Source organism: Cenococcum geophilum (genome assembly GCF_001692895.1).
Source record: "Cenococcum geophilum 1.58 unplaced genomic scaffold K441scaffold_13, whole genome shotgun sequence".
NCBI classification, from domain to species: domain Eukaryota; kingdom Fungi; phylum Ascomycota; class Dothideomycetes; order Gloniales; family Gloniaceae; genus Cenococcum; species Cenococcum geophilum.
Genome location: NW_027137571.1, coordinates 485,874 through 511,609, shown reverse-complemented (window position 1 = coordinate 511,609; position 25,736 = coordinate 485,874). Strand labels below are relative to the sequence as shown.

The window sequence follows — 25,736 nt, the reverse complement described above, 5'->3', positions numbered from 1 at the left end:
GGGGGGGGTATAGCGGTAAGCTCTTCTGCCTCTACTACCTCGGTTAATTAAACTTCCTAACTAAACACCTTATTACTCTTCTTCTTAGGTATCCTTTTAACCGCCTTAGCTGCTTAATAAAGCTGCCTAACTGCCTCACGATCCTCTCTTACTTGTTATTGTTTAGCTTTCTTTACCGCCTTTTCCGCAGCCCTGCGTGCTTAATTAGCAAGCCAAACAGCTCTCTTTTCTGCCTCTATACGCAGCCTATTTTCTTTTATAATTACTTATTAGACCTTTTTCTCTTTAATGGCATATTATTCGTCTATCTTAGCCTGCTTATGCTTAGTCTTTAGGTCCCTTGCTTACTAAACTTTAGTAGGGCTTAAAAATAGGAAATTACCCTCTCTAGTATTGCGCAATTTATTAAAGAGACCCTTGCTCTTAGCCTACTTATTATTCTTATTATAGAGGGCTGCTTTAAGCCCATTAACCTCTTCCGTAAGAAGTCCGTTGTTCGCCTATATATCCTAAAAGGTTAAGCGTAGCTGAAGCTCCTCTCTTATCGTCCTACCTACTATAGCGTTTAGCAGGTTTCGCATACTAGTCCTATTATTAGGCTAAAGTGGCTAAATTGTCTAAAGTCGGGTTTTAGGTAATAGAGACTCCTTACGCGTACGCTTTAGGAGACGGCCTAAAATAGTATTAGGATTAAACGGGTGGATTCTAGTCTTTTTCTATCTACTAGCAATATTATCTAGCGTAAAGGCGTAATTATATGCGGCCTAAAAGAACCTCTAGAAGTATTATTTGCCCACGGAAATAAGCCCTTAGCTATATACTATATAGTAATTAAGCTTACGGCTATAATATTTTACTAGCGGCGAGAATAACAAGACGTTAAGAGGCTAAAGTTTATATATACTGTATAGAGGAAATACAGCTATAAGAATTTTATTCTTATAACACTAGTTAAGGAACTCTATATTTAAATAAAAGCCATAGCCATCGCAGATTAAAAGCCTCCACTCTTTATTTAAGCCAGCTTTACGCTTAGTATAGCAGTTAAAGATTTTAGTAAGCCACTCGTAGCTAATCTTATTATTAGTTTACCTATTCTCTAAAGCAGCAAAAAAGGTAGGCTGCTATTTAGGCTTATAATCTTAAAGCTAATTTAGCTAGATATCGCTGCCCTCTAAAGGATAGATAATAGTAGGTGGAATATAAGTCCCGTTAGCACAAATTATCGCCAGAATGGTTATCTAGTTTCTATTTCCATCCTGGCCTGCACTATTAAGGTAGCTATCCTCCTAAGCTTTCTTGCTAAAGATCCGGAAGAGCTTTATAAGGCACCTAAGTAGGAACCCTTTTTCGTCCATATTATACGTATTTTCCGGCAGAATACCATATTACTTAATCTTTTAACGGAGGATCTTAAAATATAGGCCGTATAAAAAGGCGTTATTAGCTTTCTTGCGTTTAAGATTTATAGGAGCAATATAACCACTAAGAAGCTAGTTATTAAACTTCCGCTAAAACTTATTAATGTAGTTCTTTCTAACATTAGTTTTAGTAATATCTTTAATAAAGCGTTTAACTATTAGCGGCGTAGGAGGAATCCCTTAATTTATAAGTAGATTTATATAATTTACAAGGCTTTAAGCCTGTTCGTTGGTTATATAGCTTTAAGATTTGTGATACTCTTCTATTGACACTTAAACGCCGCGCCAGTGTCTTAATAACTTTGATCGCTTAACGCCATGCCTTCGGGCCGCCTTAGATATATTAGGATGTTCTTGAAGATTCAAATTAGCTAGTGCACTTTGTAGCGCCAAAAGATCACCCATTTTGGTGGAGTAATTAATTATTGAAATTGACGATATTTTGGTGTTGGTGTGTGCGAGTGGGCGGGCCGTGCGGCTAAGCGGGCCTACCCTTATAAGCGCGATTACGCAAGCTTGGACAGCTCCGCATTTGCTAGTTTCATACACTGAACTTGTTGCTCCAGGCACAGGAACAACAGTTTCTCCGCGGCCTTGGCTATTCCTGTTTACCAAATAACCTCATCCCAACTACGCCTAAGAGAGAAGCGACGATTCACCCGTTAAATAAAGTTGCCTCAAGGTTCCACTATCATGTTCTCCATCTGCCATTTATTTAGAGAATCAAGCGATGTCTCTGTGCGAGGATGCTGAGGACCTAGTATGTGTTTCCATAGCTAGATGCATATTTTTATCAGTGAGATGGCCTCTTCGTGCGGCTTTGGGATTTCAGCGTAATTACGAGGTTGTTTATGCTGGTCAGCGTGGAGGGATGCTCGGCCCCAAGTACCCTCTTTCTTGTCTCCATTACTTGTACAAACTGCTCTTCGGCCTCCTTCCACCGCCCTTGATTCCAGTACGTCGACGCCAGGTTGTTTATGCTAGTCAGCGTGGAAGGATGCTCCGCCCCAAGCACCCTCTTACGAGTCTCCGTTACTTGCACCTCCAGCTCTTTGGCCTCTTTCTAACGTCCCATATAGTTATATGTTGCCCCTAGCATCCCCATACAACTTACTATCTCCATGTTTTATTCGCCAAGAACCTTTAGTAAAACTTTTGTTTGACTTAAGAGACATTCCCTCTGCTTTACTGTAGCCCCATTTGGCCAACGCACACCACGCGGCCTTACGAAGCATAACCCCCCACTTTCCCACTGTTTCTTCATGGGGCGGTCGCTGGACCTCCGCCGATTTTGCGTAGGGGGAATAGGGCCTGACACTTGCTCCAGTTCTCCGGTTCTTCAGTAGGATATACTGCATATAGGTTTTTAATAAACTGCTGCTTCCGGTTAGCCGTTTTCTAGTGGCTAGCTGTACCAGCCTGTGCATCTCAAACAACGTATTATCCACCCCGATAGAGATGAACGAGTAATTCCTCAGCAGATCTATATCCTCTTCAAACTCGTCACGATACGATTCGGATAAGTATCTTCCTCATCACTTCTTAAATCTCTTTCCCACGTATTGTTTGCATCTTTACACCTCTCCGTTTCTATACTTTCGCTCCGAAGTAAAGCCTCCGGAATGCCTTGCCGGTCGAAAAAGCTCATCAGTGACAGGATCTCTCCGGTTGGGAATCTTGACGGCGTCTGCTATGTTACGGTAGCCTTGCTCGAGACGAACGGCATTGCTGGAGTGCATCCAGAACATCCATGTCTGCGGAGACTGCTCTCTGACTCGGTGGCAGTATTCGACAGCAAGTTGCGACTTTCTTTAGCTAGGTTGGTTTTAGGTAGTAGGTTCAGGTTGCCCTAGCTTACCTAATACCACCTAAGCCGACAAGGGCCACTCTTGATCAGGGTGCTGAAAGCTTGTTGCCGATCTGATTAGGCAATGTCCCACGATCGACAAAGTCGGAGTCGCGGTGGAATGGGACGAGCACGTGTACTGCAGGCGGCTTCTTCTGCATGTCCGGCAAGTGCCGTATACGAGCCAGACCTGCCAAGACACAGCCTCATTGTCTCGACAACAATATCAGTTTCTGATACTCATGATTCTGGTGAGCATTGGATTGATCGCATCCCGCTTCCATGAACGACGAGATCAATGCGAGGCGGGCTGCCTCTGTGGAGGTGCGGGATAAAGGCTTTACTATCCTTTCGGACTGTCCGGACGCTGTCGCTGAGTAAGGCTGATCAGGAAATATCTCTGTGGATTTTGCTGATCGACAAATCTACGCAACATTGTCCTTATTCACGGCCTGCAGGGCCATCCAAAGAAGGCGTGGTACTACGGTAATTATGAAGACCTAAAGAAGCCGAGATCGAAGATTTTGCGCCTCCTGAAGGGAGAAATCGACCATTCCAACGACTGCTTCTGGCCCGAAGACCTCCTACCCCAAGACTTTCGGAATTGTCGAATCTTAACATACGGCTATGACTCTCACGTCAGCCACTTTTTTGCTGGCATGGCTAATCAAGCGAACATTGTCGCTCCGCCATTAGTCTGCTCAATGACCTAGACGCACAACGTACAAACGGCGCTCGTCGCGCAATAATCTTCATCGCACATAGTCTTGGCGGGCTACTGCTCAAGGGGATACTGCGACAGTCATGGCAGACATCGCAGAGAGGAGGATTACGAGCCATCTACGACTCTACTATCGCCTCTATTTTCTTGGGGACGCCGCAGAGGTAGCGATTTCGCGAAGTGGGCCCTCATGTTACAAGCAGCTGCAAGAGCAGTTCAGTTCGACACGAGCAGTCGAATCCTAGGAGATCTGAAAGTTGATTCCGCTATTCTGGACAGGCTGACAGGTGACTTTGGCAAAATTTACGACGAAAACACGTTTGATGTCTACACCTTCCGGGAAAGCAGGGGTTTAGGCATTCCGTTCTTTGCAATGGGTCAGGTTGTTAAGGACTCCTCCGCTCGTCTAGGATACGGAAGAGAACAGGTGGACTTCATCAACGCAGATCACAGGCAAATGTGCCGCTTCGCTGGAAGGACCGACCAAGGCTACCTCAAAATAGTAAATGCGCTCACAAAATTTATTCGCGCCAAATGTAAATCGAGTAAGTACTTGATGAAATGTCTCATACTTTTTGAAGGCACGTCTAGTTATTACTGACACCTCTTAGGTGGTCTTGACGACGAGAATTTTCTAGCAGCTTTTAGAGACCTACACGCTCCTGAAGCTCAATTACGCATTAGACAAGTAGGGCCAGCATTGAAAGAGACATTCGAGTGGTTACTTACGAACCAGGCCTTAGGATTCCAGTCCTGGTTGCAATCCGACCATAGCCTCTACTGGATCAGAGGCAAGCCCGCCTCAGGAAAATCAACCCTGATGAAATTGGTACTAGAAGACCAGCGAACCACGGAAGCCTTTATGAGAAATGACGCAAAATGTTCGACCGCGGCATTTTTCTTCCACGACCGTGGTGGCGACGTTCAGACATCATTTGAAGGTCTTGTCCGGAGCATAATCCACCAAATTTTATCGGATATCCCGGAGTTAAAGACCACAGTGTACGAAGCTTACAAACTACGAGAAGGAGAGTAACCGTTTGTGTGGACTGTAAGAATCCTTGGAGAGGTCTTTGATTCGATTCTGAAGCAGGATAATCTGGTGGTCTCGGTTTGTCTTTTCCTGGACGCTCTGGACGAATATGATGGCGATTACGCGCGCGTGGTCGATTTCCTTAGGATTGCGATTGATGGAAATCATCGAAGCACGAAAGTGAAACTCAAGATATGCTTTTCAAGCCGTCTTGAGCAGAAATTTCTTGACAGCCTTCTTCATGTCCCAGGCTTTCAAATCCATGAGCACACTACGGAAGATATTGCTCGCATCGTCGATGCTAAGTTCAGAGGAAACCCCCGAATGCTTCGACACTTGAATGAGGGGACTGACGATGAGAAGCTGGCCGTACATCGTCTGAGGAGCAAGATTTTATCGCTTGCTGAAGGGGTCTTCCTCTGGGTTCGGCTTATTCTCGATGAGCTCCTGGACGAATTCACGTATGGTAAAAGTCTCGAGGACCTATGCAAACTGTTGGTAGATTTGCCTACAGATCTCGACAAATTTTGCCAATATCTCGTCGAGAAGCGCATCAGCTCCAAGTACATCCCGGAATCCCGAGTTATGTTTGAATTGGTCGAATGCAGTGATGTCACTGGTCTGGTTGAAGTTTTGGTTGGTTGGTTGGCAACCCTTCCAAAATCGCAACCGGTTGGAGCCTTTTTTGGCTTGCAATTGGCTGGTTACAGAAAATCTTGCTCAACCGGTTAAACCACCTAAACCAATTGAGTTAGGATAGAGCTTTGGGATTGAGTTTCAGGTAAGAAAGCGCCACCTATAAGAGCTAAAGCCACTTAATTATCAAAACTTGCCTCCTTACATCTAAATTTAGTTAACATAGTTTTTTAAGGGCTGAATTAAGAGTTAGCCATGTTTATCACGTGATTTTTACGGTCTCCTTTACGCGTCTCCTTTACGCGTGTCTTTTACGCGTGTATCTCCTTATACGCGTCCCCCTAAACACATCTACCTAATCGCGTTAATCGCATTAATTATATCGCCCTTACTGCTAAGAAGAATTTTATAACAAACAATAATAAAAGTAATAATAACAATAAGAGTAATAAGAAAGATGCCGTTAAATATATAATTATTAGCGATTAATTCGACTTAACACCACGCCAAGACTTACGATATTTCTAATCTTATCTGGTTTATCTGGTTTAACCGGTTGGGCAACCGGTTGGGGGCTTCAAATAGGCTATTGGTTGGTCACGGAGGTCAAATTTGTAACCAACCAGACCAATTACATCACTGGTCGAATGTGCCTTAAGACCGTTAGTGCTTTCCGACTTTCTCTTGGCCCTCCAACTTGCTCTCATTGACGAAATAAACGAATTTTCCGTGAAACTCTCTACCACAATAGATGAAGCAAAACGGTTGGTTGGGAGTAGATCTGGTGGCCTCATTGAAATCAGATCTACAAGCACATGAGTGAAATATAATGAGACGGGAACGGGAGTGAAATATAATAGAACAAAAGCTTTTTCCATCTCTAGATTTAGATCTAGGAGCAAAACCAGAGACAGTGCAGGGTGGCAATACAAACCCGGGGTTGCAGCAAAGGACAGGCTTGCAAATCATTCAACTCAACCCAATTGACGCCTCAAGTTGATTGAATTGAAAGCTTTGTAAGCAGAGGGCTTAATTGATTGAATTGAGTGAATCAATATTGCAACGGTTGCAACTGAATTCAACTAGTGTAGTAGTTAATAACTATCACGAGTCCTGGCATGGTGTTGATGCAGGAGGACCTACCTAACGACGCCTAGATCGTTTTCTACCGGCGTTCCTTTCGCCCCTGCCCTCCATATAGGCCTATTGCGAGTCTTGGCATAATGTTAAGTCATCTTCCTGCCGTGTATGTCCTGTTCCTTCCTTCTGCGGGCGCTTCAACTGCCCATCTACTGTATCAATTATGCCTCCTTGCCCCACGATCCTACCGCCATTAAAACTCCAATCATATTAGGTCGTAGTTGTGCGTAATTGGCAGTGAGCTAGCCCGTAAGGCTAAATATACATTTAACATTGGTGGAGCCATGCGAGCGAGTCGTTGATAGTGAGTTCCTTTTAGTCTAGCTAATAAGCAATCGGATCGGTACAGTGAACGTCCTCGGGGTGACCTGCTCGTGCAAGCCAATCGTCGTACTTATCGGGATTGTTTGTAGATGTCGTCTAAGCAAAGCCGCTGCCGATATGATGGTGTAAATAACGGGTAATATAACGGGTAATGCTCGGATAAACTTTTTTTAGTAAGGAACACTAATAAAAATAAGGTTTAGGGCATTGCTGTGTATGAACTTTAGTATATTTTTATACAGTAAAATCTCCTTAATACGATATAGGGTATATAACGATAACCTCTACATTACGATCCACACCCCTTAATCAAGCCTTTTTTGGTGTAATATTACGATAATCTGACTTTTGGCAATATCGTTAAGCACCTACCACCAATATCAGTATAACCAGTAGAGAATTTGTATGGGAGAGGGCCCTATTTAGCCCGTGAGGTAGACATCCTAAGCCTTTTTAGGTATTAAGCTCCTTTTTTTCCTACTTATTCACCCAACACGTGACTCTTGATATAACAATACCATTGGTATTACGATACGCTCGGCCGAACAAACGGTATCGTACTAAAGAGATTTTACTGTATATTAAAAGCTTCAATATTTTCCAATCAATTCAATTCAATCAGGACCTCCAGATTGAATGCATTGCCAAGCTCGCGAGCTCCCAGTTGATTGAATTGATTGAGTCTTGGCATTCAATTCAATTCAATATTGAAGCCTCGTTGAATGATTCTGGGTTTTGGCGCCAAATGTATCGTAATACCAATGGTATTGTTATCAAGAGTCACGTGTGGGGTAAATAACCAGTAAAACTTTAATAAAAAGTGGATCTTAAAGCCTTAAGGGTATATATTTCCCTCCTTATAGGCCAGATATTACCCCTTCCTATACAACTTGTTATACTGATATTGGTGGTAGAGCTTAACGATATCGCCAAAAGTCAGATTATCGTTAATCACACCAAAAAAGGCTTAATCAGGGCGTGCAGATCGTAATACCAAATGTATCTTTATATACCCGGTATCGTATTAAGAAGTTTTGCCTGTAATAGTGTAACTTTATAAGTAGAGTCGTTACGAAGAACGAATCTATCCCTTCCAACGGTAGCGTCCTACGAGAATTGGACCGTGCGCGAACACCAGAATCAGAAGTACGCGTATGGTCACAGAGCCTTGATCCTATCAATTCTATTGGCTAGCTCTTATCGATAACCGTAGGACGAATTGTACCGTTGGAAGGGATACTACCTAAGTGATGATCACGTGATCTTAAGAAGCTCTTATTATAGTTCTTATCACGTGATTTCCCAATTGTATATTCTTGGCACAGCAAACTTTTATAACAGCCAAGCAGATAGATTAATCAACCAACGCTTGGTACCACTGTGGATGCCCCAACCCCCCCTACCAACAAAATCTGTAGCAGCCGACGTGGAGTAATAGGAGGCCGACGATGGGAGCGGTGAAACGGTATATATTGTCTATAAGATTATGAAAGAGTACTCATATCCAGTCCTCTCAGTAGCTGTCGTGGTCTCGTGAGCAGGCGTTGTGCTACTCTAGTCTAGAAGGCCGTTGCCAATCATCGCCACGCTAGCGACATCAATTTCCGATCCTGGTTGACACTCGAGAGCCCCGCGAGGCACCCCTTTTCTCCACAATCGCATGAACACCATGGTTACTGACTCTTAGAATCCTACACGACTTTTGTTAAAAGTCGGAGAGGGCTGAATCTCGACAATTCGATCGCGCCTTGGCCACGTATGTAACATTGCGACAAAGCGGACTTCGGCGTTGTTGGCTCGTGAGCCTCTCCCGTAACCTTCATTTCCTCGATTGCCGGAGTTTCATCTTCAGCAAGGTCTTTAATTGAGGTCAACGCCATGAAAAATGAGGCGGATTCCACCCTACAAGTCGATAGCGGTGTAAAGAGCGCGCAAACCGACCATCCAATTCCCACGCTTTCCCCGTCTCCGGCAACTTCGAGCTCGACGACAAGCGCAGACTCGAGACCGGCCACGTCGCGCTCCTGGCTTAGCAGTGTTCGAAGACCGAGGACGTCTCCAGGCCCGCGACCGCCAGCCTTCAACAAGCAGTCCTTCCTGTCCGATGATGACGCCAGAAGAGACTCGGCCTTGGCGCCCTCAACCTCAACCACTAGCACCGAGCATGTCGCGGAGGACAGATCCCTTCCGTCCGTACTATACAAAGCCCCCAGTCTACCTACAATTGTCGTACAAGACGAGGTACCATCGCGTCGATCCGAATCGAAGGACAATACAGCACAGACTGGGCCGATGCTAGACTCACAGTCTGACGGACCCGGCGATGAACACATAGGGGATTTTCATGGTATAGATACTTCTATACCCACCGGAGGCTTTGAAGAGTTGATGTCGCCGGACAAGCTTGAGTTCTCGAAGAGAGGCAGCATACTGCTAGGAGGTAAAAGGGCGAACATGAATCGGCAGTCGATGTTGGCAGGGCTTTCAAAGATATCGGAGCAAACTAGGGTCCAGCTGCCGTCTATACCCCAGGCTACACCACAGGCCTCACCACAACCTTCGCCACGTCCCGCACCCCGGTCTCCACCGTGGTCTTCAATACGCTCTGGGGCCCATAGCGGCCGGGTTCTTTCTGCTGATGACATGATGTTGTCACGGAAGGTTCGCCTAATGTATGAGCATGGGAATGAGAACGCAGCAGATTGGGATGAGCTGCGAGACATGAATAGTGAACGGCGGGACAGCCAGGCGATCGACGATAATAGTGTAGTAGGGATGCCGATTGGTGGATCCACTTTGACAGTAGACAAGATCCGCCAGCGTGGGAATGAGTCTTTGAAAAGCCCTAGTTTTACCGCTAACAGGCGAGAGAGTATGATTGTGAAAGAGCCGACAGAGGCTGCTGGGGGTATTGAAGACTGGGAAAACATCGGAGGAGGTGAAGTCGATCGATACGGCTTTATTGTACCCAAGAAAGCTGGCTCTCGAGCATCATTAAATAATTCTGGTGATGCTCAGGAGTCACCAGGCCTTCGACGCGTATCTACAGCACTGAAAATGGTTTCGGAAGAACCGCGACAAAGGCGTACCATTCGACGAACTGGCTCGAATGCTCGATCTTCAAGGTCTGCTAATCCGAGCGGCACTCCCAGGAGAAGACGCTCACAAAGGTCGTTGAGACCACCGGGATCTATGTATTCTTATCAAAGTACCAGCTCATACAGTATTACCCAAAACCCATTTCGTTATGCAGCGAATAGATTACCCCACAACAAAGATCGCAGATGGATGGACGAGGCGAGCGATATGCTAACATTGCCTCCTGGGCTTGCCGATATTGCGGAGCGGGAAGATGGTGGAAGGGCGGCTATGGCCATGAAAAAGAAGGAATGGGAGCGCGAAGAGAAATGGCGGAAGATGGCTAAGATCGTAACAAGAGGCGCAAACAGTGGAGGAATGATATTCGAATTTGATACTAAAGACGCAAAACTCATTTCAAGAACGTGGAAAGGGATACCAGACAGATGGAGGGCTACCGCGTGGTATGCCTTCCTCTCAGCCAGCGCAAAAGTCACCAAGAACAGCCCGACGGACGAAGAGTTGATTGAGAATTTCTACGAGCTACAAGAAGAAGGTTCAGCGGATGATGTCCAAATTGATGTGGACATCCCCCGGACCATCAACAGCCATATCATGTTTCGACGCAGATATCGCGGAGGGTAAGAAGAGCCGCAGCTTCTCGTATTCACCCGCTTTCAATAAACTGACATTCCCGCAGACAGCGCCTCCTATTTCGAGTGTTACATGCAATGTCGCTGTATTTGCCTGATACAGGCTATGTCCAGGGTATGGCTGCGCTCACCGCAACTCTTCTCTGCTATTACGACGAGGAGAAAGCTTTCGTCATGTTAGTCAGGCTATGGCAACTTCGCGGGCTGGAACGTCTGTACGAATCAGGCTTTGAAGGGCTAATGGAAGCTCTCAAAGACTTTGAAGAAAATTGGCTCGCGGAAGGAGATGTTGCCAAAAAATTGGTAAGCGTAGATCCAATTTCCTGGGGTCATGTGCGAGCGCAGCTCGGCCAGTCGTTTATTCTTGTGGCTGAAGCCGCTCGGACTCTCCGAAACTGGCTTTAGCCCAGATTCTTGGAGTTGCGCTAACTTGGACCCTGATAGGAGGAGCTCAATATCACTTCGACGGCCTATGGCACCCGATGGTATCTAACTCTGTTCAACTATTCGATACCATTCCCAGCACAGCTCCGGGTCTGGGACGTTTTCATGCTCCTCGGAGACGCCTCGAACTCAAACTCACCGACTTCTTCATTCAGCGGAGATCTAGACGTTCTCCACGCAACGTCAGCCGCGCTCATCGACGCGACGAGGGAGATCTTACTAGATTCAGACTTTGAGAATGCAATGAAGGTTCTGACATCCTGGATCCCAATTAAAGACGAGGACCTATTGATGAGAGTGGCAAAAGCGGAGTGGAAGATACGGAAGAAGCGAGCCAACGCGGCGTAGGAGGCTGGGGTTTGGATCGACCCGGCTACGGGCGTGAGGTGGGAGGGCAATATTGTGGTTGCAGTGGTTGCAGCGCGCGCGCGCATGCAAGTATTGATGATAGAATCTTCGAAGTCGCTTCCAGGGTTCTTCGAGAAGCGGCTTCGGCGCCGATCACTGAGATCAATGGCTTGACAGTGTCGCGTGGGCTCAACGTGGCTCACGGGCTAAACCGCGTTTTACCCTTTCAGGCTGCTGAGGCCCTCACTATTCCGGTTGGTGGCTTTTCTTTTTTCGTTCTTCTTTTGGGGACGGACATTACTAGACACATTGCTTTCACATTGGCCTGCGACCGTTTCCGGCCGTTGGGACGTCATCCTCTACCTTAGCTTCTGCTGTCGGGTTATACCTTATCACGGCCTTATGATATCATCTGTACGGAGTATGGAAGGAGGGGTGGGCACGAACATAGCTAGCACTGCTGGCGCTACACCGCGAGAGATACCTTTTCCTTTGCTGTTTCGCACTTCGCTCTCATATCTGCGGCAATTTTCGACGCCGGGGTTTCAGAAGTAGATATTTAGAGAGTAAAAAGGATAATAATAGCTAATATTCGTAATCTTCAGTCACAGTGCATCGCTTCTGCGTCGTTTCTGCATCGCCCATGTTCATCTTCAGGATTTGCATGCATCTTGGCTGATTTCCCGAGCCGGTAGCCGGCGGCCGTCGGAGAGGACACCGCGCGTCGCCCATCGTGAAGGAGCAAGTGGTGAACAGGCAGGAATTTCTCCGGCAGCGCGCTGATCTGCTTCGGATCTGCGCGTCTGCGTATCTGCACACACACTGCACGGCTCCTCCCCCGGTTGGTGACGCCTTACGACATGTTCAACCATGGACGGGGGAATTCGGCGAGGCCAGCGGTTGTGGCGGTGCTGAACTCCCGGGATCCTTGGCCACCCCAGTTCTCGCAATGTCGGCCTTACCAGCAGCCGGATTGGGAGCAGGTGGTGTCGATCGCACCACGCGAGAATCGGCCATCTCCACATGGCAAGGCATGGCAAGGCATGGCTCCTTCAACCCAAAATCTACAACCCAAAATGTGCGACGGCGCGGGTGAGACTCCCAGTGGAACGCGCAGATCTCTTCGCTAATCCTGGTGTGCGAAGCGAGGGATGCGAGAGGCCCGGTAGAGGATCATCAGAGGCGCTTGCTATTGTTGGATGAAGCCTGCACGTGGGGAGGAAGGGCTCCTGCAGGCCATCTGAGATGGAGGGACAGCCGGTGACGAGAGCTGAAGTGAAAGCACTTTGGACACTATTTTGGCAGCTCGAGAAGCAACGAGTACGTCAGCATGGCTTGATCCGCGAGGTTCTCCGGGTACGCAGTGTTGAAAGCGTGTGCCTGCGACTGTTCTGCACTGGTCGGTCTGCATTGCCGCATCACTGCATCGGCTCCTCTCAAGACTCCGCGACTTTCTGTGGCTGACGCAGTCATTCCAGCAGGTATTCCAGCATCTCAGCATTATCCGATGTGATGTCCGAGGGGCTATCGCATACATGTGAGCTCCTCAGAAGTACCTAGTACTTAAAATTTACCCTTATTGAAGCTGTTGGCGGGGGCACCGGTAGCGGCAAAACTCATCCGAGGGTGCCCAGCGATCAGCTAGTGCGTCGGACTCTTTTCAGGCTCGATTCACACGTCAAGCCACTACATGTTTCGCAGGCGGCGCGCAAGCAACTGCTCCTTCAATCATGGGACGAGCGGATGCTTTGCCACTTGTCGGTTTAGGAAAACAAAACGAGAGGAAGGAAAAAAAATAAAAAATAAAAAAATAAAAAAATAAAAATAAAAAAGCAAGCGGGAACTGCTCACCGCTCGACCGCTCCTCCCTCTCGATGGACAAGGCATTCCATAATTGAGAGGCGCGGAGAGAGACAGGAAGGCTGGCAGATGTTAATTTGTGTTGTACATGGATTCACGACCACAGAGCCTCAGCCACAGCTACCCAGAAGGAAAAACGGCCCGCAGGCGAGCAAGCCTCATGAGATTGTGTGGCCAATTAGCAGGCAGATTAGCAGATTGGCGGATTTGGCAGATGAGGTAGCCCCAAGGCTGTGCCGTCAGATAACCAAAATCTTCAGTAATTTTGTGGCCATGGCAATCTCGGTGCGCAGCGCTTGTGGCCTGAAGGTGCGGTTTTGACCAGAGGTGCAGCTGTTGGCGATGGCGTGCGCCTAGATTGCGACGGCCAAATCTCGCAGTGCCCTCGTAGTCACGATTTGTCGCCTGATCTGGACACGCCACGGGTTTCAGTTAGATCGTCGCACCGAGCCAAAGGTCGAGTGCTCGTACGGAAATTTAACAGCGCAGCAGATTGTCGAACCAGAGCCGGGTGCTCGGTGATTGCGCAACCCGAACCGAACGGCCCCTCATTTGGGTAAGTCGAGGCCTGGCTTCACCCCGGCTTTAACCTGGCTGCACTTGGCTGCACTTGGCTGCACTCGGAGGGCTTGGCCACAGCCGTCGCCCCGACCAGTTCCACTCCTTGTCACTCGGCGTCGACCACGCACGAGGCAGCTTGGGCGATCGTGCGTGATAGTTCTCGATCGTTCACCCAGCCCATTCCCCTTCAGTGAGCCAGTTAGCTAATCAGTCACTGGAGCGGCCCCCCCTCCTTTAGCCCGTTCAGGGCCTATGTAACGTTTTGCCAGCGGCGGAGATCACTGCTCTATCGATTCGCCATGCGGTTCGCCTTGACGCGTCTGATGCGTCGACGATCAACGGGAAAGTTGTGCTCAGGGCTGTCAGGTTGACATGGTGTCACGGACGTATATCCTCACCCAGAGGCGCCCCGCCGTTGGTCAGCGGTGGCGGTTGCGGTGACTGCATTCTCATTTCCGCTTTGGGCATCATTATCACGTCCGTTGGCCGTGGGAGACCTTTCGAGAGGTTTCGTGTTGATACGCGATGAAAGCGCTTTCATTTCGATAATGCCCCTTCTGGGTTGCGGGCACCAAAGGTCTGACACTGCGCTGACCCTTCATTTCCTTAAACCAGCTTTCCGGCCTCGAAAGAGGGCGTGATCCGTGCGGTAGGGCTTTTTCTGGAGATTGCGTCCTCGCTTCCTCCCGAACGTTGACCCTGCCAACTGGTCCTGGGCCACGGTTTGGGGCTGGCTGCCCTTGTCGTGGCCCTGGAGTGGCTCGTTGGCTCTCTGGGTCCCTCTAGCATTTTGGCTTTCTTGCTCTATGGGGGGGGACCTTGGAACGGTCCATGGTCAGGCCCATATTGCCCCCCAGCACCCACAGTAGTAGCAGTAGCAGCAGTGCCCAAGACAAGCCTCCCAGCAGAATGATACTAGCAGGTAGCTCACGGTACCTTTAATTCTACGAACTGGCTACCCCAGCCTCGGTTCAGCCACAGGCGGAACGAAAGGGCACTGGCGCCCAGCAGCGTCCCAACGATGCGCGCGACAACGGCAGCCAGCCCCAGAGTGAAAAGAAGCTACGGCCACTGCGGGCACTGACGGGCGGCGGGACACGGCGAGCCACCACCACCGCCGCCAGACAAACCAGACAGACAGAGACAAGAGAGCGCAACACCCGCAGCGGCGCGCGCTCTGTCTCGTTCTCGCTCTCGCTCTCGCTCTCTCTGAACTGCAAGTCAAAGTGGCTGTTGCTGCTGGTGTTCTGATCGATACGCGACGCCACATCAGGTAACGATGGGCAGCATCAAAAAGCGCATTCGCTCGCCCCGCCGTGACCTTATGCTCCAGTGTGCTCCTTCAATATGTTACATGTAGAGACACCAGGCGGCTGGCCATGTACGCAAGTTCGGGCACCCCTCCACGGCCTTGCTACGGGCTATACTTGGCCCGGCCCACACTCAGCACTGGCGGATACGTCAAAAGTAGGTAGGCCCCGCGACCTCAGCGCCACAGACCCGTACTGGGAAACAGAGCCAGCGTGGGTGGAGAGTCCTCTCCAGGAACGTCGGTCCCTCCCAGCTCACAGGGCGCGCTGACGGCGACTTTTTCTGTCCTCATGCACATCCTTGCACCATTCCCTCCACCACGCTCCCCAGGCGCCGCGCCGGTTGACTTGGTCAGTGGTACTTCCGCTCCTTCGCGCTGCTGTCAAGCCCCAACCGGCCCTTTCTTCCCTTCTTGTACACTCGTTACATCTTGCCCCGCGAGCCTCTCCTGCTACTTGCCCTGCTACTTGCTCTGTTCCCTGACGGCTCATATTCAAGCCCGCAAGTGGTCTGCCAGGTCAAACCAGCCCCATACCAACCCACGCGAGCCGCTGGACGAGATCGTCGGCACTGCAGCCTGTAACCAAACCACCGTGACCACCGCCTAACCGTCTAGCCTCATTTTTGCCTGCGGATCACGTCTCCCAAACCAGACGTGTCTTGCAAGCATTAATAGCCTTGAAGGCAAACGGTTGAATGCTTGGGGCCGTGGCTGAACGTTGCTCCCAAAAAGCTTCTCTCTTAAGTATGTCGGTCCATCTCTTTCTGGACTTTTGTTGAAAATCTCCTCCAGTCATTTCAATGTCGACCCTACCCACCGACAATATCAGCCTTCATGTTGCTCACGCTCTCCCAACCAGCTAAGTCGGAATTCGAATTCAAAACTCCTCATGATTACTCTCCGCCGTTTCCTTCTTCCGCCCCACGATTATCACCCAAGGTTAACGGCGGTTCTCTTCGATCACTGCCGGCCAGTGTACCCAACACTATGGGCACGCCTCATCGAGGCCTCCCGCCGCCGGCGGCGATGACGCTGCCCGATCCAGGCCGGGGACAGCATCCGATGCCTCAGTCGATGGGCCAGCACGGCGGCCAGATGCCAGCTCCGCCCCCGCAGTGGCAAGGTGCCGAAGAGTCCATGAGGAATTACCTCATGGCCAAAGCAGAGGAGGACAAAAGGAAGCAAGAGGAGGAGAAGACGAGGCAGGAGGGCCTGAGGTTGGAACAGCGGAAGATCGAACAGTCGATGCTTCGGGAATCAATGCAAGGTGGTATCCCACCGCACCTTGTGCCCATGATCTTCGCTGGAATCGGGGGTGGGAATCTCGTAAACATAAGCCTGGACTGGTTACAGCAATATGTGGTTCAACTCCAGCAAGCCGCACAGCAGCAGCAGCAACAACAGCAGCAACAGCAGCAACAACAGCAACAACAGCAACAGCAAGCCCTTGGATCAGCTCAAGTATCACCTGAGCTACGCAGAGAAACAAGGTTGATCAGCCAAATCCAACCAAGCGTGTACGGCGTCACGCCACAGGCATCACAAACAGTTCTCTCGGCGACGTCGGTGCTACCTGGCCAGCCTCTAGCTGCACAACCACCACAGCACGGGGCATTCTCATCGTCGGCATACACGAGCGGAAGCTTGTCTCCGACGAGTAGGGCAAGAGCAGCGCAAACATCAAGCCATATCAGCGCCCCTACGTCAGCTCCACGACCACCGGCTCAGTCACAGCTTCCCAGGCTCACCACCAACGAGATGCACATCCAGCAACCTCTTACGGCACCGGCTGGCGTTCACGCCCTCCAGCAGCAGTCGCAAACATCGCAAGAGCAACAGTCGTCATCCCCATCAATCTACTTTCACCATTGGGTACCACCGACATCCCAGGGAGGAGGGTCATCTAGCGGGAATCCTCCTGCTACGCCGTCAGGTAAATATCATGCCCCAATTCCCTTCGCTTCATCATACAGCCTCTCATGCGTCTGACCCAGATTACACCAGCTCGCCGAAGAAGCGGAAAGCACAAGGCGCCCATCAAGCCGCTCCCCCCCCCACTTCGACGCCTCAATACACCTCACCGTCATTCTCGCAGATATCGTCGTCTGCATCAACGCCAGCTCGACGCGTGCACGCACGGGCACGCAGCGACGCATCGGCACGAGGATTCGAGGGCCACGGTGGATCTCTAAGTCGACGTGGGACGGTTTCAGGTCATGGACGGGCAGAAAGTGGCGCGCAAACCGAGGCGACAGCGGTCAGCACGGAGCAACACGTGCAGCAGCACCAGCAGCATCAAGCGCAGCACCAAGCGCAGCATCAGCAGTATCAGCACCAGCAGCACCAGCAGCAGCGAGATGATGGTCACGGAGGCGGGCAGCAGCAAGTGCGGGCGCCAACGCCCATGGGCACCATGGTAATTCAAGGTGAAACGCGACAATCTGCGCAACTACAGCATTCGGCTGGACCGGAGCGAGGGTCTGCGCCAGGCTCGCCGAAACGGGAAGCGGGTGGGCAGTAGTGCACGCAGCCGAGGCTTTAAATTTGCAGAAACCGTCCACGATAATATTTTCCGTGTTTATTTTAGCCTCAAAACGCCGACTCCGGGCCTTAGGGCGACTTGGGGGCCCAAGGCGATTGCATTTTTGCGGGCAAGAAGCGAGATGAGCTCCACAACACCACCCGACTCTCTCCACCATCGTCAACAAGCCCTCACGGACCACTCTGCAACGCCAATACCAACCCGCCACCCGCTACACGCACGCCGTCGTTATTTACTGCTTTGCTGCCGCATACTGCTAATCTCACGAAAAGAATTTGGACTAATTGGCTTCCTTGTCATTTTTTATGCTGATTGTTATTAATCCTTGTTATATCTCATTCTTCCGTTCATATTTTTTATAACCAACATTTTATTTTGGTTTCAACACATATACCCGATTCTTCGAAATCATCTTTATTGGGCGGTATAGATAGATACACTTCGCTTCATCCACCTCGCCTTCACCTGAACCTCCATCCTTCATTCGCACGCCTACTATATACCCCGTCGATCCCCGGGGTGAGCAAACAGTAGAGTAAGCTTCGTCAGCCCTCATTTGCTCCAATCAGGCAGTGGAGGGTAGACCCTGAACGAGAAATCTCCACTAGAACGGGCTTACTTCCACATTCTGCTCTTCTGTGCATTTGCATTTATGGGGCAATCCAGCAATGGGCCGGGCAATATCGCACGCCTCACTTCGTTTGATTGCAAGTTAAACTTTTTTCTCCCTGTACGATAGGCTGAGAATCGGAGATTATTTCTGTCCACAGCGGGAGAACTTTCCTCTACTATGGATAGGAAGGGCTGCTAGGCTCCACGCGTTCAGCTTGGATTTGATTCTATTCGAACTTGTTGTATTTTTTAACCCTCTCGAATTGCGATCCCCGCGACCCTGATCGCGCGGTCTGGTTTAGCATTCGTTTTGTTCTGTTCAGCATTTGAGAGACGGTTCTGGCTTTAAACTGCTTGCCTCTTTTTTTTTTAATTTAAACTTTGGGCGGAGGGCGGAGGCGCTGCTGCTTCATTCATATCTACTACTAAATTATGCCTGCGGTTTTCTGTTATGCATCTCATAATTATCCGGCGCAAATTACTTGGACTGGGTCTGAAAGAGCGGAACGGGCCTCCAGAGACCCTTCCTCTCCCTGCGTGTGGGCGATATCTGGGATATCTGATTGACTTCTCTACTCGCGACTGGTTCTACATGTTAGCTCTCTTTTTTAGTTCGTTTAGTACCGGGGGGCGCTGGGTTACTTGTACCGGTATCTGGACTGGTTCTTTTTTATCTTCACTGTTTACCATTCGTGTATCCTATTTTAGGATGGCTTGATCCTTCTATGTGCCGTGGCTTCTAGGTCACGGAGAAAGTTTGCGGGAGCGCCCGTGGGGAGCAGTGATAAGGCATAGTTATAGCTATAGCCTCGGCTGTATATATACAAGGGTGGATAGAGGAGGCAGTGCGAAGCAGAAGAAGGAAAGGGAACTGGCTACCTAATTCCCAAGCGGCTTAAAAATTGAATCGAGTTAGAAGCGGCAGGGCCTAATACGGCCACTGCTGCAAGTTTGAGAGACTTTAATTGAGATGAGAGTGCTGCTGCTGCTGCGTTAACTGTGACGTCTCCTACTCTGTTCACTGAACTATGCGCCTAGGACGACGTAACGGTGACAGTACTAGCGCCCACTGCGCGGTGGCTTTGCTCAGAAAGTTTTCGATACGGATGAGAGACAGATCGTTGAGGCGGTGACTTAGGAAATGCCCACCGTCGTGTGAACTAGCTGTCGCTATCTCGCTAACCGCCACCTAGGCTATCGTGTAAATTAGGTGTCAAGCCCACAAGCAAATGCCTCCGACGCCACGGGCGGGTGCGCATGTAGGGCGTCTTCAAAAACAGCCAACAGACGCGATACCACGGCGGTGGCTTGTTGAGCCGCTGCCACGAGGCAGCCTGTCCTCCTCGTCTATTACCAACTCTCGTCTACGGCATCTTTGTTCATCAGCGTTTTTCAGTTCCAGCGTACATGATGGGATACGACGAAATCGGCCCGCTGCTCGACGCCACGCTCGTCTACTAGCTCTGGAGACCGTGTTGGGCTTCGTAACGCACGATAGCGAGCGAATACGAGCGTGGTCATCGGAGGCTATAGCTACGCACATGGTATAGCAGGGCGCCATGCGAGTAATCCTTCACGTGTAAAATTTGAAGGGCGGTAGCCGAGAGGTCGAGAGAGGTCGAGGTCGGCTGGGGAGGTGGGAAAGGTCGGCCGGTCGAGAAAACAGAGGGAATTTCGTAGTGATCATGGATGCTTTTGTGGCTGGCTATTCGTTAGCTGCTCTTTTACTGTTGAGGTTGGGATGGGGAACTTGGATGAGGCTTGCAGGGTGGATATTTAGATAGTGGGTGTATAGCAGGGTTGGCGAAACGGCTGGTTCGTCTCCCCTGTGTCGACGCTGTTTGTTTATGCGTTTGTATGCCTTCGTCCTTGTAGAGAGAGCCGAAATTTGGGCAGTGTAGTGGGCGGGCAGTAGTGTTGACGATTCCCTATGTGGCTACTTCCTCTCATAGTATGGTGTTTTTTTTATGCGTTAGGGGTGGTGGAGAGGCAATCTTCTGTTTGAATTGCGGGTTACTGGCTCGTAGTGGAAGGTTGGTGTCTGTTCAACTGGAATTGGGTCGTCTGGGCTGAGGATAGTGGTGCTGGAAAGTTGTACGGGGTTGGGAAGAGGAGCGGGGTGGTGAATGTTGTGTTGACAATAGTGGATTAAGGCGATGTAGGAGACCTAAAAGAATAAATATTCCTGAAAGTAGAAGCAAGCAGCTTGAACGGAGCAGCTCTTGGGTGGAAATGAGCATCTTGCACGGATTTTTTTCTGTTTGGAAATGTTAAATTAAATGTTGTGAGGCCTTATCAGAATCGTCTTGCGGTGGTTAGTGAACATAGCACGACTTGCGTAGCTTTACTAAACAGTAAAGAAGGGAAGCTGACGAGTCGATGGGAAGAGAGATTCTGATGACAGTGCAGGAACAGAGATTGCTTTTGATTGTTTTGAAGGAACTCCTAGGTACGCTTTCTTGGAAGGATTCACTCTCATCACGCTCAAATGAATTAATATTACGACAAACCCACATCGAATCATCTCCTCGACGACTCCTTCTTACCCTACTCCGACATCAACTCCATCATCATGCGGCTTACCACCCCTTCAAAACCGTTGCTGCCTCATAAAAATGCTCTTGCGGGACCCTGACTCAACATCAGCACGCAAAAAGCTCGGACGCCCCCCGCCCCACCAAAACTGGAGCCTGACATTCACCTTTTTGTCTGCCTAACTTTAAATCTACCCACCAGTCTCTGATCCCTCTTCCACACCTCTGCCACACTCCTCTGACTTCAAAGTCCAGTGTTCAGTACTATCCTATACCTTCGGCACTACTAAGCACCAGCGACAGCAGCCATGCAGATCAAGTAGGCCACACTTTCCTTTACCCCGCAGCCCCACTATTACTGTTCCACACAACTTTCGCCCCATTTCTATCTGCACATTTGCTATAAATTCCCTCCTATTTCCTTCTGTGAGGTTTCTCGGAGGTACCAGCTAACGCGCACAGAGTCCGCACGCTTACGGGGAAGGAGATTGAGCTGGATATCGAGCCGGACTACAAAGTAAATCGCCTTCCTTGTCATGATCTTTCTCCTTTCCTCGGAGAGTAGTGGACGACTGATATCCCGGATAGGTCTCACGTATAAAAGAGCGCGTCGAGGAGAAGGAGGGGATTCCGCCTGCGCAGCAGAGGTTGATTTACGGCGGGAAACAGATGTGCGTCTTCTATTCTTCTTTGACTGCTGCCATTGGGTGTGCTAGGCTGGGAGAGAGTCCGGAAGATGTGATGCAAGATGGGAATGGCAATGGAGCGGCTTTGGGATAGGATGCTGATGCTATCTGCTGCAGGGCCGACGACAAGACCGCCTCGGAATACAACCTCGAGGGGGGTGCGACACTGCACTTGGTGCTTGCGCTGCGGGGCGGGATGGCATAGTTTCGTGCCTTAACTGTGTCTCTCACAGAAGCCGGGGTTGGGATATCATGGAGTGGGGCATATGGGACGGGCTTTCTTAGACGAAGGGACATGTCTGGGTTGTATTTGTGCATATGCCAGGGGGGCGGATGATGATGGCATTTCGGCGTTGAATTGGGGATACGGAATGGCTGTTCTGGCTTGCTACTATACATACGGACATTCAGATACTGGAATTAAGAGGGCTTGATTCATTGGAAATTGGAAATGCTAAATGCTCATACAATGCTCTAAACTCTGCCTTGTTATCTCCTAACACGCCTAGTTTCCCCAAAAAAAGTTGTGTCCGTTCTCCTTAATTCCATATCCAGGTCATACAAATCATTCAACAGTTTTTGCTACCGATGGATGACCTCGGGGAGCTTAACAGAGTGCTGAATGATTTAGGGAAAGCTCTGAAGTCCTCTAACGCCTCCTTGCTAATAGATCATTCTCACGCCCTCTTCTTTTGAGGCATGAAGATATTCGGTGCAGGACGCTTCCGCTTTATCGCTTGGACCTGATCAGGAGAAGGTCTTGACGCTAGCTGGGGTGCTTTGAACGCTTTGTCTGTCGGTAACGAGGCCCTGGGTGGTGGTGAGGTTGCGATGGCAGATCGAGGCTCCGTGAACGCCTTCAGTCTACTCTCTCTAGCCGCCAATGCACTGTCATCCTGGCTTGAAGAGCCCCCGAGGGAATGGCCAAACGATCCTTTTCGAGGGACCAACATAGTCTTCGGTGGCTCCTTCGCAGTCTGAATTCTCTCCACCATACTCTTCGGCGCTGTCATCACTCTCCCCTTCCTCTCTTCAAGTAAATGTGTGGGCATTAAGGAGCCCTTTGGCCGTGCGACTTTCTGCTCGTACATCGACCGCTTTAGCCGGTCAATTGCCGTCTTCGCGTTCTTCGTCGGTATACTCGAAGAACCAAAGCCACTCACAAAGCCACTATGAGTAGGCACCTTGCGCCGTTTCGTCGGATCGAACCCAAGCTTCGCATCGACAATCATCGTCTTATTCGTCGCCTTATCGTCCTGCAATGCCTTCAGACTGGCCCTCAACGCATCCTCCTGCGCCTGCTTCTCCGCCTCGGCGTCATTCTTCAGCTTACGGTAGACCTTCCACCATGACTTAGGCTCCTTGGGCTGGTGCGGCTTCTTCTGCCAGTTCTGGATGTCGCGCTTGATGTAGCGCAGCCAGATCTCGCCGTCCTCGCCCTGGATCTGCGGCGAGTTCTCCTCGATCAGCCGCAGCTGGTCCGGGATCTCGACTTTCAGTAGGATCGGCCGTAGGAAGTCGTATGGCAGGTCGCCGACGTCGGTCAGCATTTCGATGTTCTGGATGATGCGGCGCTTCGCGATATCGAAAAGCGAGGGAGCCGGCATCTTGGGCGGTGTCTGGTGGATTTTCTAGGACAATAGAGGGCTTTCCAGCGAAGGATCTATTTTAAAAGGTATAGTCTATGTCCGGCATGGACTTGCAGTAGTTCGGAGCTGAGGACGGCGGCTGTATGGCCGGATTACGGTATTGAATGTATTCAGTGTGTCGTGGGTGTGGATGTGTTCTCAGGACGGGAGGTCGGAACAAGGGCCATGGTAATTGAACGTTTACAATAGCCTAGCCTGTTATTGGCACAACTGAAGTTTGATTCAAGTTTGGCATCGTTCCGTGCTTTCACTCAGCAGCGCCTTGATCTCTTGACGTTTCCCAGCCTCGTGCCGGCAGAATCGGGCGGTGAGGGACGTTCGCTCTAATTCTATAGACCTTCACTGGTTGCTCTCTACTGTCGATAATACAACGCTCCATTGTCTCTCTACTCCTCTCGAATATTGCTTGACTCAGGTAAGGCGAAGCTGTCATGGTCACGTACGATTATGGATTCCTGGCCCAGGCGGATGAAGGTGCGTAGAAAGGTAGATACAAGGAGTACTTGCGGAAACCTAACCTCCGCTAGATGCAATCCACAACGTCGCGCGACTCCTCTCTGTTGAAGCAAAGCCCTTCCAGCGCCTGACCGCGCGTCTGCTCAAGCCAGACTCTCTCATCAACACCTCGCCAACCGCGCTCCCAACTCCCCCACCGGACGCCTCTGCGATCGATGAAGCCGCCGCGACGCAGGAGGTCGAGCGCCAGAAACAGGCCGAGCGCCGTAAGCTATGGCAGGACGACATGCTGCTCGACTTCGCGGCGTTCGAGAGCAGCATCGTGCGCATGCAGTTGATCCACAACAGCAACGAGAAAGAGCGCGAGCGGTACGCGGCCGAGAAAATGCGCATCCTGGACACGGCGCAGGCGATCCGCGAGAACACGGTCGAGCTGCGGGCGCAGCTGGAGGAGGCGCAGAAGACGCTCGCGCTGCGCAAGACGTACGACGAGCTGGCAGAGAAGATCACGAGTAATCGCATGCTGAGGCCGCGCGAGGACCAAGATGCGCAGTTGGAGAAGCTTAATGCGGAGATTGCGGAGCTGGAGCAGGAGAGTAGGGATTATGCGGCAACGTGGACGGAGCGGAGAGATCAGTTTGGAAGGATTGTGGAGGAGGGGAAGCAGATGCTTAGGCTTATCAGAGATGAGAAGGAGGAAGCGGAGAGGAAAGAGGGCATGGATGGGGGTGAAGATGCCGATGATGGCGAGGGGAGTACTACCAGAGGAGAGGCAAGCATTGTTGGAACGCCGAGGCCGGATGTTGGAGGGTCGACACCGATGCATATCAGCCACGAGGGTGAAGGTTCAGGATCTTCTATGCTTGCAGTACCAAAGGGCCGCCTGGCTCCTCTTTCAAGGGGTAGTAGTAGAGCGCCATCTCCTTCAAGACCAGAGCAGGAGGACGGAAACGACACGGATATGGCGAACTCTGGAGCAAATTCTGGAGATGCTCGAGCTGATGATGACTCGGAGATTGAAGAAGGCGAGGAGGAGGAAGATGATGGGCCGGCTGACAAGATGGACACGTCATGAGTTTTCTTATGGCAGCACTTTGGGTGTTTCCCTTGAAATGGCATGATTTGCAGACTCCTTGCCCCTGTTATGCTACGTATTTTCATTTCTGCATAGCGCGGCGTAGGGCGTTGAAAATGGGGATATTGGAAATGGAATTTCTCTGGTATCTGCATAATGTACTACTGAACTAGCCACCCATCCTAGAAATTTATGAGATCTCTCTGATGATCTTCTTGGCCTCCGCAATTGCATCTGTCGCCTTAGTGACCTCCTCAGTTGGTGCAGTACCGCCAGCATCTTTGTTGTTCTCCTGGTGCGCATGAGCCTTGAGGTACACACCGAGAGTTTATATGACTTACAAGCTGCTGCTCCAACGATTCGACTGCTTGAATAATTCTTTGTCGAACTGATGGTAGAACCTTCTTCGTTTCCTCCAGAGCTTGACGCTAAAGTTTGCAATCCCGTGTTATTACTGCCCAATATCATGATAGCGGGGTATAAAATTTATTAAACGTTTCTTACCTCTTGCTTTAGCAGATATTCCGCATTCTCCTCTGCACTACCTTCCTCCAGCTTCTTGATACGAGCTTCTTGCTGCGCCATTTCCTTGTGATAGCTCGCCTCTTCCTTGACCAGGCGCAAGACTGACGAAGCTGCAACGGTGAGTTTTGAGGGAGGGGCCATGATGTCAATGAATTGTGATGGCTATTGTTTTGAGAAGAGCTTGACGATTTATCTTTACGAGAAATAGTGCATTTACTGTCGCCTGAGGAATTCACGGACAAAAGCTTTCGGATTCTGCTGCCAGTTGTTGTTTGGTGAT

The 25,736-nt window shown here is 50.0% G+C and overlaps 10 protein-coding genes across 10 annotated transcripts; 6 read left to right on the top strand and 4 right to left on the bottom strand.

Moving 5' to 3' along the window:
• Positions 1-2,235: 2,235 nt before the first annotated feature.
• K441DRAFT_429297 (uncharacterized protein) lies at positions 2,236-2,394 on the bottom strand (the record flags this gene model as incomplete). The annotated part of the gene is made up of 1 exon (XM_067641616.1): positions 2,236-2,394. A coding segment is annotated over one exon (159 nt), but the record flags the coding sequence as incomplete, so codon positions are not given.
• On the bottom strand, positions 2,236-3,231 carry K441DRAFT_714084 (uncharacterized protein). Its single transcript, XM_067653954.1, has one exon. It carries the CDS (start codon positions 2,846-2,848, stop codon positions 2,501-2,503), a length of 348 nt encoding a protein of 115 aa, XP_067505857.1. The 5' UTR covers positions 2,849-3,231; the 3' UTR covers positions 2,236-2,500.
• Positions 3,232-3,698: 467 nt separating this feature from the next.
• On the top strand, positions 3,699-4,594 carry K441DRAFT_714081 (uncharacterized protein). The gene is made up of 2 exons (XM_067653953.1): positions 3,699-3,753; positions 3,811-4,594. The coding sequence occupies exon 2, from the start codon at positions 4,179-4,181 to the stop codon at positions 4,587-4,589; it is 411 nt and encodes a 136-aa protein (XP_067505856.1). The 5' UTR covers positions 3,699-3,753; positions 3,811-4,178; the 3' UTR covers positions 4,590-4,594.
• Positions 4,595-5,033: 439 nt separating this feature from the next.
• On the top strand, positions 5,034-5,567 carry K441DRAFT_498629 (uncharacterized protein; the record flags this gene model as incomplete). The annotated part of the gene is made up of 1 exon (XM_067642005.1): positions 5,034-5,567. A coding segment is annotated over one exon (534 nt), but the record flags the coding sequence as incomplete, so codon positions are not given.
• Positions 5,568-8,578: 3,011 nt separating this feature from the next.
• K441DRAFT_607349 (RabGAP/TBC) lies at positions 8,579-11,644 on the top strand (the record flags this gene model as incomplete). Its single annotated transcript, XM_067645434.1, has 3 exons — positions 8,579-10,840; positions 10,900-11,155; positions 11,297-11,644. Exons 1-3 carry the CDS (start codon positions 9,000-9,002, stop codon positions 11,642-11,644), a joined length of 2,445 nt encoding a protein of 814 aa, XP_067505854.1. The 5' UTR covers positions 8,579-8,999.
• A 4,567-nt stretch (positions 11,645-16,211) lies between these two features.
• Positions 16,212-18,183, top strand: K441DRAFT_714050 (uncharacterized protein; the record flags this gene model as incomplete). Its single annotated transcript, XM_067653952.1, has 2 exons — positions 16,212-17,310; positions 17,351-18,183. The coding sequence occupies 2 exons, from the start codon at positions 16,212-16,214 to the stop codon at positions 17,896-17,898; spliced, it is 1,647 nt and encodes a 548-aa protein (XP_067505853.1). The 3' UTR covers positions 17,899-18,183.
• A 2,920-nt stretch (positions 18,184-21,103) lies between these two features.
• Positions 21,104-22,429, top strand: K441DRAFT_704384 (ubiquitin; the record flags this gene model as incomplete). The annotated part of the gene is made up of 4 exons (XM_067653532.1): positions 21,104-21,129; positions 21,528-21,582; positions 21,654-21,736; positions 21,869-22,429. The coding sequence occupies 4 exons, from the start codon at positions 21,104-21,106 to the stop codon at positions 21,954-21,956; spliced, it is 252 nt and encodes an 83-aa protein (XP_067505852.1). The 3' UTR covers positions 21,957-22,429.
• Positions 22,429-23,358, bottom strand: K441DRAFT_694890 (uncharacterized protein; the record flags this gene model as incomplete). The annotated part of the gene is made up of 1 exon (XM_067652763.1): positions 22,429-23,358. One exon carries the CDS (start codon positions 23,356-23,358, stop codon positions 22,429-22,431), a length of 930 nt encoding a protein of 309 aa, XP_067505851.1.
• A 473-nt stretch (positions 23,359-23,831) lies between these two features.
• K441DRAFT_552490 (uncharacterized protein) lies at positions 23,832-24,931 on the top strand (the record flags this gene model as incomplete). The annotated part of the gene is made up of 2 exons (XM_067643152.1): positions 23,832-23,874; positions 23,928-24,931. The coding sequence occupies 2 exons, from the start codon at positions 23,832-23,834 to the stop codon at positions 24,929-24,931; spliced, it is 1,047 nt and encodes a 348-aa protein (XP_067505850.1).
• Positions 24,932-25,121: 190 nt separating this feature from the next.
• On the bottom strand, positions 25,122-25,597 carry K441DRAFT_552396 (tubulin binding cofactor A; the record flags this gene model as incomplete). Its single annotated transcript, XM_067643148.1, has 3 exons — positions 25,122-25,223; positions 25,273-25,359; positions 25,436-25,597. 3 exons carry the CDS (start codon positions 25,595-25,597, stop codon positions 25,122-25,124), a joined length of 351 nt encoding a protein of 116 aa, XP_067505849.1.
• Between the last annotated feature and the right edge of the window lie 139 nt (positions 25,598-25,736).